Source organism: Orbicella franksi, chromosome 3, assembly GCF_964199315.1.
Source record: "Orbicella franksi chromosome 3, jaOrbFran1.1, whole genome shotgun sequence".
In the NCBI taxonomy this organism is placed as follows: domain Eukaryota; kingdom Metazoa; phylum Cnidaria; class Anthozoa; order Scleractinia; family Merulinidae; genus Orbicella; species Orbicella franksi.
The window spans coordinates 24,034,039-24,048,009 of record NC_138147.1 but is presented as its reverse complement, the minus strand read 5'-3'; the positions used below and the strand labels follow the sequence as shown (position 1 = coordinate 24,048,009).

General features: G+C 41.2%; 1 protein-coding gene across 1 annotated transcript in view; it reads left to right on the top strand.

The window, feature by feature from the left end:
* The first annotated feature begins 667 nt into the window (after positions 1 to 667).
* LOC145482768 (basement membrane-specific heparan sulfate proteoglycan core protein-like) overlaps positions 668 to 13,971 on the top strand; it is a 46,317-nt gene continuing 33,013 nt past the window's right edge. The window contains exons 1-18 of the mRNA XM_081461391.1: positions 668 to 1,042; positions 1,790 to 1,902; positions 2,717 to 2,899; positions 3,289 to 6,925; positions 7,304 to 7,392; positions 8,153 to 8,239; positions 8,350 to 8,474; positions 8,554 to 8,665; positions 9,436 to 9,540; positions 9,945 to 10,072; positions 10,443 to 10,529; positions 11,015 to 11,085; positions 11,225 to 11,298; positions 11,711 to 11,851; positions 12,533 to 12,724; positions 12,808 to 12,900; positions 13,373 to 13,456; positions 13,774 to 13,892. Coding sequence (XP_081317517.1) covers positions 757 to 1,042; positions 1,790 to 1,902; positions 2,717 to 2,899; positions 3,289 to 6,925; positions 7,304 to 7,392; positions 8,153 to 8,239; positions 8,350 to 8,474; positions 8,554 to 8,665; positions 9,436 to 9,540; positions 9,945 to 10,072; positions 10,443 to 10,529; positions 11,015 to 11,085; positions 11,225 to 11,298; positions 11,711 to 11,851; positions 12,533 to 12,724; positions 12,808 to 12,900; positions 13,373 to 13,456; positions 13,774 to 13,892 — 5,726 coding nt within the window. The 5' untranslated portion in view covers positions 668 to 756. The remainder of the gene's footprint in view (positions 1,043 to 1,789; positions 1,903 to 2,716; positions 2,900 to 3,288; positions 6,926 to 7,303; positions 7,393 to 8,152; positions 8,240 to 8,349; positions 8,475 to 8,553; positions 8,666 to 9,435; positions 9,541 to 9,944; positions 10,073 to 10,442; positions 10,530 to 11,014; positions 11,086 to 11,224; positions 11,299 to 11,710; positions 11,852 to 12,532; positions 12,725 to 12,807; positions 12,901 to 13,372; positions 13,457 to 13,773; positions 13,893 to 13,971) is intronic.

Here is a 13,971-nt window from a genome sequence, read left to right as displayed (position 1 = left end):
TCAGAGCATGTTCCATAAGAATCAAACTAATGCAGCTGTAGCTATGGATAGCAGAAAATGACACACTTTGTCTGTGCTGTCTACAAAAAAGACACGTATTTTCCAACAGGTAACTTTGAGACAAGCAAGCAAACACAGGCAAAAAAACAAAGGGGGTAAAGTTTTGCAACTTATTTGTAAACCTATCGAGTTATGAACTGAAATCACTTGAAATTTCTGGCGAAACCCAAGACATACCCCTACCAAAAACTTTGTGAAGTATGCCCACCCCGAATTACCGTCCAAAAAAGCGGCAAGAGTGGAAAATCTAACTTGTATTCCCTTTCCTTAATCCATCAATTAGTTTCTTTTCATAGAAGTTTCTCTACTTTGACAGGATGTTGCACGCCCGAATTGCACCTTGGATTTGACAATGCAACCGCTGACTTAGTACACGACAAACATGACGTACGCCGTGCCCAGTCCCGTATAGCCGACATTGCCGACGCGCCGTGCAGCAACTTTGCAAACGTGAACGTTGAAGTCGTGCAATTTAAGAGTGCAAAATATGCAAAGGTAACCGATGCAATCACCATTTCCGTTTGGGTTAACTTGCAAACCACCTCTGGCATTCAACCGATTCTTCTCATAAAAGGGCAAACTGGTGAACTTCGATTTGAGATTGCTCAAGGTCATGTGACGTGGTTATACTTTGAAACGAGTCCGCCACGAGCGACTTTTGCACTGTTAAGCCCAAACCCAGTTGTAGCACCCCATATGTGGACACATATTGTGGCGCAATATGACGCACGCAGAAACCGAGCCTCAGTGTTTATTAATGGAAAGGAAATATTGCAAGGCGAGTCCAATGGTGAACGTCTGGAGGTAGCGTGGAGTGAGTTTACTACTATTGGCAAATACTCAATCAACGAGGCGTTGGAGTTTAAACTCTCAGGATACATTGACGAGTTTTACATTTACTATTGTGCCCTTTCAGAGACTGTTATTCAAAAACTCCACCAGATGTGTCATATTGATAGTCAATGTGCTCCCATAAGACCAGGTAACTGTGCTTCTTATCCTGACCTACAGGCCTGAACATAATCAAACACTTCTAACCATGGTTGTATATGGGAAATACCTAAACGTGAAAGAGAGAGGGAGAAGCGATGGCACTGAATGTAGTAGTCAGTACCACTGCAAGGTGTTTTACTTTTATTCCGGGCTTTTTGTGTCTACTCGTTTCATTCGTCATGCACAGACTGATACCAGTTTCTGACTTCCTGAACCTGGAATAAACCCGTTGAATAGAATACAGTGGAACACCGCCTTACGACCACCCCGTTAATACGGCGACCTCGTTATTACGGCCACTTTATTCTGGCCCGAGCAAAAGCTGAGTCAGTCATATTCTTATTTAAAGAACCCTTAAATACGGCCACCCCGTTAATACGGCCAGATTTTTGTGGCCCGCTGGTTACCGTATTAACGAGGTTCCACTGTAGCTGAGTTGAACAGTTTCCTTAAAACAATTCTCACGAAGGAATGGGTCGGTTAAATGGCCCACAAGAAAAGCGAAGTTCGGCTGAAATGTATGTTTTGTGGTGCAAACATTGCACCCTTACAGACCGTCAAATTATGTCCTGCTTACCAAAAAGAGGATAAAAACCGTTGCTTAAGTACCGGTGTGTTGGCTGCTGACCTCCTCGATCTAAGAAAGGCCCCTAGGTAAAAATTGAGCATAGTGCAACTTTGCGTAATAGGTTTCTTCCTCTAATCATATTTAAAAGAAAATTTTTATTACCATCAGATGGCTTTTGTAGCCCAGACGAGCAACCCTATGCAGTTCAGGAACGCTGTGTGTCGTGCTACTGTATGGGACGCTCACAAAATTGCAGCAGTGCAAACTTGTACCGAGACAGGGTAGGTAAAATCCAATTTGTCAACTCCAATCTGAACCCTTCTGATCGAAATCGTGGTAAGAAACCTTTTACTCTGTTTTAACCCGATTTCTCCCGTTCGTCTAGACAGTCCTTATTCCCGCTTTGCTCTTCATCTTAATAGTCATTACGTCCTACTTAATTTGACTTATGCTTGTTATAACCAAAGGTCATAGAGATAAAAGACCTGAAAACTGTCTTTTGTGGCGCGCAGAGTCAGACGTTAGGGCAAAACGATAGATAACATTGTTCCTTAAGTGCGTAGTCATTCTCTTTATCCTTTATAAATGGCCAGTTCCAGTAAGGTTGGTCAAGTCGAAGTGGCGGCTTGGATTACAGTTAATAAATCCGCCGAGTGTGAACGTCACGTAACGAGATCTCAGTTTCCCTTCGTTCGTCCTAACTTAAAAAAATACTACGCCACTCAACTGTAGAGCTTCAAAGACAAAAAGACTATTTACAGTCCCACATTTACGTCGGGATCTGATGCATACTTCAAATAGCAACCATCTTGGTTTCCGATGACTAGAGCAATCGTGGGATAGGACCAATTCAGTTACGCGCAACGGATATTGCACTCGCCGTCTGGAACGAAGATGGTCAAGATGGCGGCCGTTGAAATATGAGTACGATCTCGACAAACGCAAGGAAAAATAGGGAACCATAAACACTCTACAAGAATTCCTGTGAAACAGGGGCAGCGTGTCTTCAAACGTTTTACCTATGAGTTATTCAAAGCAGTTTGCTTCCCTCATTTCTTGTGTCACAACTTCTTTTCTTTGTCTCGCTTATTGCAGCTTGAAATACAACTCAAAAATGAGAGCACCCGTCCCATTATGCATTTGGTTGATGTGAATGGATCTGATGTGCCCGGTATTACCTACACGGCTGACCACTTGAACAATGCGCTTGTGGCACATAACATGTCTAAAGGAAACCAGTATTACTGGACCCTGCCAAAGGAACTTTTAGGAAACAAGGTAAAGATTTGATTTCCATTTTTCACTCCGTGGCTTCAGAAAAGTATTTTTCGCTGAAATTTTCAATGGTTTGTTTAGACCAGCGCTGTAGTTTGTGTTGAGAAAAAGAATCAAGGTATTTTGGATAGTCATACAGTTGTGTCTCTTTTAAGGTTTTCTTTCCTGACACGTTTTAGGTAATGACTTTTAGGTAAAATGTCAACATGAATGTTTCAAATCGAACGCACATTTCAGGAGAAGTCATTTTTGGGGGGACCAACAGCAGTTTTATAAATCGGATAATTTAGATATGTTACCTCGAGCCAGTCAATGTAATGCCATTATGGCTTGCGTAACTACTGTAGGTGATATCTATTGACAAAATGGCTTGCTATTTTTTGTTATCAAAGCTATCAAGTTATGGTGGAAAGCTCCGCTACACTGTCAAGTACCACGGTGGTAACAGGATAACGGATCGTTCTGTAAAGAATCCATCCAGATACCTTAGAAGTTTACGTGAAATACTGAACAGCAGGGGTTTTGTAGCTAATTATAACATTGACAATGTCCGCGACGAAGAGATAGGTGACATTGATGCATCTGGAATTGATGATCCGTCCTTGGGCGATTCGGACGAAGTGACTTCTGCTCCCAATACGCCGTCTACAAATAGTCGTGTTGTAAAGCTGGCTGCCAGTTCCGCATCTGTTTCCACAGAAGTTAACAAGGAAATATTTAGATCTAAGGTAGAGTCTGAGCAAACTGCATTCCAGGTTAATAACTTTAAACATTCTACCAAAAGCCCTACAACTCCAATTCACACTGTGTTCTCCACTAGCAAAAAACCGGGGACACCACAGCAACCGACTATTGATGGTAAAGCAATTTTTACAACTGGAAAGATCGGTAGTATGACTACTGCAAGCCCCGACGAAGACATCGAACTAGTTATTGATCAAGATAAACACACTGGGAGAGTTCCGAGTACAGCTAGTGCCAAACCAGAACACCTAACAACTGCTGCAACGACAGCGACAGCAACGACAACGATACCAGTTGTGTTTTCCACAGCAAAGGATGCATTTACCAACGGTAAGGGTGATACAACAACTTTCCTGCTATCTCCAGGCTCGAGTACTGACGGGCCTACTTCAGAGACAACATCAACGATACCAGATGCGTCCTTTACAGCGCCGGATGCATTCACTGACGGTCAAGATGAAGAAGCCAGATTTGTGTCTTCTTCAGCCTACAGTACTGATAGCCCTGAATCGGTAGCAATTTCAACAATACCTGAGAGATCTTCCTTTATATGGAATGAATCTACTGATGGTCAAGATGAAACAAACATAGCCTACACTACGGACACCCTTATTTTGAAAACGGTACAGGTGCCAGATACGTTTCAGCCAACACCGAATACATTTACTGACGGCCAAGATGAGGCAACCACATTTCAGCCTACCTCAGCCTACAGTACAATACCAGTTGCATCAATGGATAGTCAAGATGAAACAACCACTTCTGAGCCCTCTTCTGCCTACAGCACTCAGAAGCCTATTTCAGACGCAGTAGCAACAATACCAGATACGAATTACGGGACCACCGATACCGATGGTCACTACGCCACAACCACTTTCGCGCCTTCTTCAGTTTACACTACTGAAAGGCCTCCAGAAACAGTAACAACAATACCAGATTTGTTGTACACTACAAGAGGTACAGCGGCTAATGCTCAGGATAAAACGCCCTTTGCTGAGCCTTCTTCAGCCCACGGCACTGACAAGCCTACTTCTGACCCAGTATCAACAATACCAGACACTTTCCCCGCAACAACGGATTCAGCAACCGATGGTGAAGATGAAACAACGATTACTCAGCCGTCTTCAGCACAACCCACTAATAGAACTGCTTCAGACGCAGTAACAACAATACCGGTCACATACTACACGACAACGGATACATCGACCGATGGTGAAGATGCGGCAGCCACTTTTGTGCCCTCTTCAGTCTTCAGCACTGACCTCCCTACTTCGGACACGGAGACAACAGTGCCAGACAAAGTTTTTACAACAACAGACACATCGATCATCGTTGGCCGAGATGAAACAACCACTACTGAGCTTCTTTCGGCCTACCGCACTGAAACATCAACCTTTCCAACAAGGACAACAATACCAGATACATTGCATTCAACAACGGATGCATTCATTGACAATCAAGTTGAAACAACCCCTACTGAGTATCCTTCAGTCTACAGTAGTGAAAAGCTAACATCGGAAACGGTGATAACAATACTAGATACGTTTCACACGACGATGGAAGCATCAACCAATGATGAAGATGAAAAGACCACGTTTTCGCCATCTCCAGCTTACAGTACTGAGAGGCCTACTTCGGAGTTAGTGACATCGGTACCAGCTACATCTTTTCCTGTGAGTTCTTCAACTGATGGTCGAGATAAAACGTCAACTAGTGAGTCTCGATCAGTCTACAGCACGGACAAGCCAACTATTCCAACAGGAACAACAATACCAGATATGCCTCGCACAACGAAGGACGCATTCACTGACGGGCAAGAAGAAACAACCACTGCTGATCATTCTTCAGTCTACAGCAGCGAAAAGCTTACTTCGGAAACATTGACAGCAATACCTGAAACGTTTCACACGACAACGGAAGCATCGACCGATGATCAAGACGAGAAAACCACCTTTGCGCCATCTTCAGCCTACAGTACTGAAGGGGCTACTTCGGAGAAAGTGACATCGGTGTCAGCCTCATCTTCTCCTGTGAGTTCGTCGACTGATGGTCGAGATGACACACCTACTACTGGGCCTCTGCTAGCGTACAGCACACAAACACCAACTTTTCCACCATGGACAACAATACCAGGAACGTTTTACACAACAAAAGATGCATTCACTGACGTACAAGATGAAACAACCACTGCTGAGCCCTCTTCAGCCTACAGTACTTACGTACCATTATCTAGAACAGCGACAACAATACCAAGCACACACACAAAAACAGACGCATCGACCGATGATCAAGATGATATAACCGCTACAGAGCCTCCGTCAGCCTACAGCACTGACAAGCCTGCTTCAGGAGCAGTAACAACAAAATCAGAAGCGTTATACACAACAAAGGATACATCGACCAATGATCAAGATGATATAACCGCTACAGAGCCTCCTTCAGCCTACAGCACTGACAAGCCTGCTTTAGGAGCAGTAACAACAAAATCAGATGCGTTGTACACAACAAAGGATTCATCGACCGATGGTGATGATGAAATAACTACTACAGAGCCTCCGTCAGCCTACAGCACTGACAAGCCTGCTTTAGGAGCAGTAACAACAAAATCAGCTACGTTGTACACCACAAAGTATACATCGACCGATGGTGATGATGAAATAACTACTACAGAGCCTCCGTCAGCCTACAGCACTGACAAGCCTGCTTTAGGAGCAGTAACAACAAAATCAGCTACGTTATACACAACAAAGGATACATCGACCGATGGTGATGATGAAACAACTACTACAGAACCTCCGTCAGCCTACAGCACTGACGAGCCTGCTTTAGGAGCAGTAACAACAAAATCAGCTACGTTGTACACAACAAAGGATACATCGACCGATGGTGATGATGAAACAACTACTTCAGAGCTTCCGTCAGCCTACAGCACTAACAAGCCCGCTTCAGGAGTAGTAACAACAAAATCAGCTACGTTGTACACAACAAAGGATACATCGACCGATGATCAAGATGATATAACCGCTACAGAGCCTCCTTCAGCCTACAGCACTGACAAGCCTGCTTCAGGAGCAGTAACAACAAAATCAGCTACGTTGTACACAACAACGGATACATCGACCGATGGTGATCATGATGTAACTACTACAGAGCCTTTTCCATCTTACAGCACTGAAAAGCCTCTTTCTGAAACAATGACAACAGTGACATATGCGTCTTCTGCAGCAACCACCAGTGTGTCTTCGAGGTCGAGAAAAACGGTAACTTCAGAAGCAACTACACCAGGTTTGTTTAAAAATGTATCTTTAGAGATCAAGGCGGGTGACATCTTTATGTCCTGTTCTATCTACTAAGTGAAGATGTATTTGTATTTTAGAAACATTCCTGTCAAATGATTAGATTTTAGAGATTTGGTTGAGCTCGGATAAACTTATTACAAGGTCGAATGAGAGCAAATATAGTGATTACGTTTCTTTAGGGACATAATCCCTCTTAGAGGCAACTGCAATAAGGTGTCATGTCGGTCGTAAATTTTTGTTCAGCAAACAGCGTCCTCCTCACTAAGAGTTGCAGTTAATATGCACTTTACATTTATGTATAGACTAGCTCAAGAATAGAACTCTGGCAGTTTAACCATCTTTACTGTGCCATCTCTTTTTTTAGATGTAACAACAACAACTGCGGCTGTTACGCAAACCACAACAACGCCATCTCCCACACCTGGTCAGGTCATAGAAGCCGTTCGATTGGTGGTATGGATTCTCTTTTTAGTAGAAATGGCTTACATTACACGTTTTTTTAGACTCTGGAGAGGCGTTCAGACGGTTGGGGAGCAGTGCGAAGCCGAGTCTCCAAACCGAACGCCTGAAAACAGCTAAAGTTGTTTCAGCGCGTCTTTATTGAACATTTGGTACTAAACCTTGGTTTGCAAGCTGTTTAGAATATCATTAGTCGCGCGCTACAATGATCGCTGTCCAAAATGGTGGTAACATTTCCTCCATAAAATATGAAGTATTTCAAGAAGAGATTCAACCACGGTCACAGGAATCAGTGCATGAAAGAGTTAGAAGAGATACTTGTATGAGACAATTTTCTCTTGCTTTCAGTTGCAATTGCATCGTCAAGGAGACAGGCTCGTCCTTTTACAAGAATTCTTTAAACTGATACCAAAGACATCATCTATCTTTAAAATAATAATTTACGAAAGTAGAGATTCATCTTGGGCATCTGTTAAGCAAAAAGGAACATGAATTAGAATGGGTAACACTGGAAAAGAATATGTTGGATTACAAAAGAACAAATTTTAGATTGAATTTTGCAAGGTGTCGTCCATGACATTGCTCCTTTAGGCCGTGGCAAAAGCCGAGCCAGATCAAAAACATAGTTGTGAATTTCATTAGAAAATGTTCCTAGCTTAACAGTGAACATATCCAGCAAATGAAAAGGAATTACTCCAGTGGTGCCAGGCGTTGATATCCTGTAGTCACTTATGAATCAATGTATGTTTGTCAGGGAAAACAGGGGACCTTGGTATTTTATCGTGAAGAACCGCCAAGTACTAAGGGTTATCAAACATCAATGGAGGTCTCTCTCACAGAGGTATGCCGTACAGTACATGATAGGTGCTGTTTATAGTGCCGTCTCAACAAAATGTGTCATATTAAAAACCGCTCATTTTTCCCAGTTCGCTCCCTCTTCTTGTTATTCAGGCAAAATGGCGTTCATCTAACGGAGAGCCAGCTTCCAGGGACACTTTCATGAGTGTGTTATCGGACGTCCAGGCCATCTATGTAAGGGCCTCGCATGGTGATGGACCCAGTGCCACTTCATTAAGGTACATGAAGAACTTTTCATATCTAAATAAAAAATTGAAACCCTCCTCCTAGCTGACTAGGGATTTACTTTTTTTACAGCATTAAAGACATTTCCCTTGACGTGGCATCCCCACACAACATAGGCTTTGGAAAGGCCTTGTTAGTGGAACAGTGTGAATGCCCTGTGGGCTATAGTGGACTATCTTGTGAGGTAATCCATCCTTTCGTTTCTAAGTTGAAACCGCGATGTGTCCTACTTCAAAAAATTGAGTGGGACTTTAATACAACTCATCTAGTCGAAAAAATTACTTATTTTTTGCTAATCGTGGTTGAGAATGAAAGATTCGAATGCCACAATAACATCAAGGGGTCTTGTGGGTTCATCGTAGGTCAGTCATAAGTTTGTCATCAATTATACAGCTGTGGACATTTGTGCTGCTCTTCAACAAGCATTCTAGTCATGAGGAATCATGGCAGAGCTTGAAGATGTAAGCAATGGATGTTACAAGTTGATGGCCCAGGTTTATGAAGCGCATTATTTTGTTCTACTCCGATGTACTCTCACTTGACCAACTTCGCTCCCAGAACGTTACCATCTGTTCGTAAGGGTCCCTTCCAAACTTCATGAGAAAAGCTCTGAAAACGAAATTCTTATTTACCACGAAAAGTTCCAGTTGGTGACCACCAAACCATTAAAAGAAAAACATAACCTTTAGTCGCCTCTCTTTTACTGCATCATGTGTTCGTTCGTCTTCATTCCATTAGGCAGGGTAACAAACATCATTTAGCTGTAAAACTTTGACATCTTCTACACTTTTTTCCTCTAGTCTTTCAAGACTTGTTGATTGTTATAAAAATTTGAGCTCATTAAATTGGGTGACTTAAAAATGGGACAGAATTAAGTCAATTCGCTTTTCTTTTTTGATATTATTTCAAATCCCTTTATTGCTCTCTCTTTACTCAATATTTTGTTTTCGTTAGTACTGTTCCCCAGGCTACACTCGGTCAAGTGATGGACCTGATTGTATAAAGTGCTCGTGCAATGAACATTCCAACATTTGTGACCAGGAGAACGGCACTTGTCTCGTGAGTTGCTTAGGTTTCTCTGTTCTTATATTATTAAAAGCACAACTAAAAGCAGTGTTTAAAGTAGTTCTTTTCACTGCTCTCGCTTTTTCAAGAATACAACTAACTCATCAGAACTAGGATTGATGGTCCGCCGAAGAATTCCGTGCATAACCGAGATTCACTTGACAGTTCCGATATTCTTTAAAACTGGGCTTTTATGCATGTTCTGCTATATTTTCCTTATAGCAATTTACAGATTTTAAGAGGGAGTGGTTGTTTAAATGGAAAGTCTTCCAACTCTTTATTAGGTATCGGATGCTTCTGAATGAAACACAAACCGCGTGATTTCGCAATGATTAAAATTTGCAGTTTTCTTAAGGATATAGACTTTCTGTAATGACTAGATTTTTCATTTTAATTAGGACTGCCATCACAACACCGAGGGTTTACATTGTGACAGGTGTCAATCAGGTTACTTTGGAAACGCCTTGGAGGGTACCCCAACTGACTGCCAACCGTGTCCATGTCCGCTGACCATACCGCCAAATCAGTATGTCTGTATACGAGTGTTATTATCTAATTGTGGTGTCCTTAACGTGTTACTTGGCAAATATGGCGAATTGTGTATTATAACAGAACTCAGTCTGGCAGTACATTAAGTCGTAGTCAAGTGCCAAAGAAAAATGACAACTAGAACATTTCACTTATTATGCGTTTTATTTAGAATTACGGTTATTGACGTATCTTAAAACAGTTTTAACTTTATTTTGTCTGCAGTTTCTACTCTGTTTTACTACGATGCAATGCTAGTTCACAATTTGTGAACTACCGTACAGTTGTCAGTTACATGGAACGAAGACACTGTGTCTATTGTTTATAAGGTCCTGCGGTTTTTTTTTTTTTTTTTTTTTTTTTTCAAGATTTAGCCCAACGTGTTTTCTTGAGGATGACGGTCTTCCAACATGTGATGCGTGCCCTGAAGGATACGCCGGACGAAACTGTGAGCTGTAAGTTTTGAGCTTCATTAGTGCTTTAATATGTTCAGCATGTGAAGAAATGCAATACAACATTAAGAAATACAGAAGGAGCGAGTTGGAGTGGCAGTAGAACAGTGGTAAAGGTTTTCGGTTATTTGTTTCCTGATGATGGCAGATGGAAATTCCCTACTTTCCACTCTCAACGGAAAAATGAGGAGCACCTGTGAAAGAAGTCCACAAATTCCGAACGGATTTTTCGGAAAAGTACGTACTGTTCCATTTGACTTTCAACAAAACTTTCCAGGTTGGTAAGCACACACAATGTTTCAATATTAAAGACAGAAACCTCATTCCTCGGCAGTTTTCTAAAACTGCCGAGGAATGAGGTTTTGAAATAACCGATAAAGAAAGAGTGGAAACTGAACAAGTTTTCACGCGTTGCGTTAGGTTAATGTTTTCTGTCGTCACAATTATTTTACATTGGTTATCTTATAATAATATTGTATTTTTGACAGCTGTTCGGTGAACTTCACTGGAAATCCCATGATACACCATTCTAAATGTGAACTAGCGACTGAAGTACCAGGTATCTTGCAAGTTTGCGCGTTTAGTGTTAAACATAATCAGTTATCCTTTCTTTCTAACATTGCAAAATCCAGTTTCCTATACACATTGTGCGTTGCAACACTCTTTGTAATTTTTTACTACATTTCTCGTAGTTTCAGGACTAAAAACTTGTGATTCCCGCGGCAGCTTGAACCTTAAGGCGGACAACGGAGCAGAGAAATGCTTGTGCAAGGTTAAGAAACAGACTTTTACTTTGTTTTAGATTTGTTGTTGTATATCTGTTGTTGTTGTTTTCGTCGTCATCGTGTGCTAGCTTGAGCAAGAGCGAAGCCTATAGCTATAGTAGCTAGTGGACGTGAGTTTGAAGGAAGAAAAACTATCGGATGTGAGTTGCAGTGAGCTCGCTAAAGAAGAATGCGCGGTAAGCTTCCGTCTGTTGTTTGCTGCTAAGACTGATTGATTGCACATGGATAGGAAATATACTGTACTAACTTTTTGATATCGTGGTGATTAAAAGTAGGATTCGGAAGAAGATTAGCTTCGCTCCGTACTCCCCGAAAACTACTGAACTGTTTTTGCTCACAGAGTCTGTTAACGGAAATTTGAAATTTAGTTTAACGACTGTCCTCTTTACTTGTTTTTAGCCCAATGTTCGTGGTGTGAGTTGTGGTACATGTAAACCAGGATTTTTCAATCTCCAAGCTGACAATCCTCAGGGTTGTACACCATGTTTCTGTAATGGAGTTTCTGACAGCTGCCAGAGTGCTCTGCTCAACAGGACACAGGTAAACTGTGACGTTGACCGCATGCAAATATTGATAACACACGCGCCTAGTCAACATTTTAAGTCAGTTTATAAAGTGCAGGTTTTGTTTAAACTTAAGATAGATCGGTTTTCACTTGAGTGTCGAAACGAAATTGATTTTGCGTCACTTCGCCACACGATTGGCTTAGAACACCCGCGCCACTATTTCATCCAATCAGAAGTGAAACCAAAACCAATCGTCACTGCTTCGTACACGTTTTCCCGCGCTTGGCGTCAGCTACATGTAATTACTTCAAGCTTTGATTGGTTCGCTGTATTGTCTGCGTCCTTTGTGATTGGCTGGAGTAAGAGACTGATAGAAAAATCATGGTCTCTTGACTAGAATGATTACTTTGGTCTTGGTTTTACGACAATTCATGAATCTCCTTCTACCATCTGTATTAAAGTGTTTTACTGATTTTTGTCGTTTGTGACTTCCCATTAAAGACGAATGTAATTTCAATGAGATTTCGTGAAACATTAACCTCTGATATCTACATGTCCTAACAATCCATGCCCCTGGCTGGGAAGCGCACAAATCAGAGTTCTGAATCTTTTTTGTTCGTTTGTTTGTTTTCTTAATTTAGAGCCAGTCTTGAGTACCTGGTTTACACAATTTGAAATAGTTTCAAGTTGGTTGTTTATTTTTATTTTTTGTCAGATTCGATCTACCTTCTCTGTCAATGAGCTGTTGAATTTCTCACTTGTCACATCAGAGCTCAGTCCAGTAAATTCTTCGGATCTCTTCGTTAATCCACTGACCAAAGACCTGACGTTTCAGTCATTTGTGGTGGAGGACGTTCAAAACAAGATCTTATACTGGAAGTTGCCACAAGAATACACTGGAAACAAGGTTGGTTTACAACGACATCTTTAAAAAAAATTTTGAAAAATATGACCATCTTCATCAAATCATTTTGCTTATTTCTTTTTTAGGTTACGTCATATGGCGGTATTCTAAGCCACGTGATTTCGTTTGTCGCCAGTTCTGACGGGCAGTCAATACGCGCGCCAGATATCATCTTGGTTGTAAGTATTAAAGAGTAAAAAGTTACAAAATAACCACTCACTAACACACATGCAGTAATCCGTTCAACATCCAAACGTGTGGTTTTGGTACAACTTACCAAAGAATGTACGCATTATATATCCGGGACAACAACTGTCAATTGAAGTTATGTTTCACTCAAACTGCGACGAATTAACTGTAAGACAATCTTCCTTTCGAATGAATGTCTATATTTTTTTACTTTTTAAATTTTTTCTTGGCAATATTTAGATCTTGATGTCGTGTCTTCAACCCTTCTTTCAAGATCTTTAGGAAACTATAAGAAGCTATGGCGAGTACCTACTCTATAGAGCGTTATGGGATAGCAATCTTCTCCAAAACATGCCGCCTCTTAGCCCTTGTAGTTCGCAATTAACGAAGAACGAGAGATAACAGGTGGAATTATTCACATGCCAGTTGGTAACGATAATTTGTCTTTTTTACATGCTTTAGGGAAAAGACATCTCTATTTACCACTTTAAAGAAACTCCTGCAGACAGTAGCGAGGAAAACGTTTACCAAGTCAAGCTTTACGAGGTTTGTTCCTTACGTTGTGTTTCCATTTGTTTCTTTACTTTATTTCAAATTACACGTAAGATGTTTCTATAAATTTTTATTTATCATTACTCTTTTTTATGTCACGGCCCTATGTAAACTCAACAGTGTAGCAGCTCTCGTAAGCTTGTAATTCTTTTGCTTGTTAGCAGCTGTTATTGTTTTGAGGCCCATGTTTCATTTCTTACGAGAGCTGCTACCGACCCTGTAGATTACCTTTATATTTTTAAATGACTTTGGATAAATATTAAATAAATATATAACAAGAAAACCTTTCAAAATTATTTCCTTCCTTACAGCTCTCTTGGACTGGCAGCGACGGTCAAGAAATTTCTCGTGACCAATTTATTATGGCACTGCATCAAATCGAGGCACTTTTGATCAAGGCCTCCTACGATACCCGGATGTTACAAACAACGTACGATCTATAGCTTGTACTTGAGGAAAAAATGAGTCATTCATTTATTAATTCAGTCATTTATTCGTTCTGTCTTCAT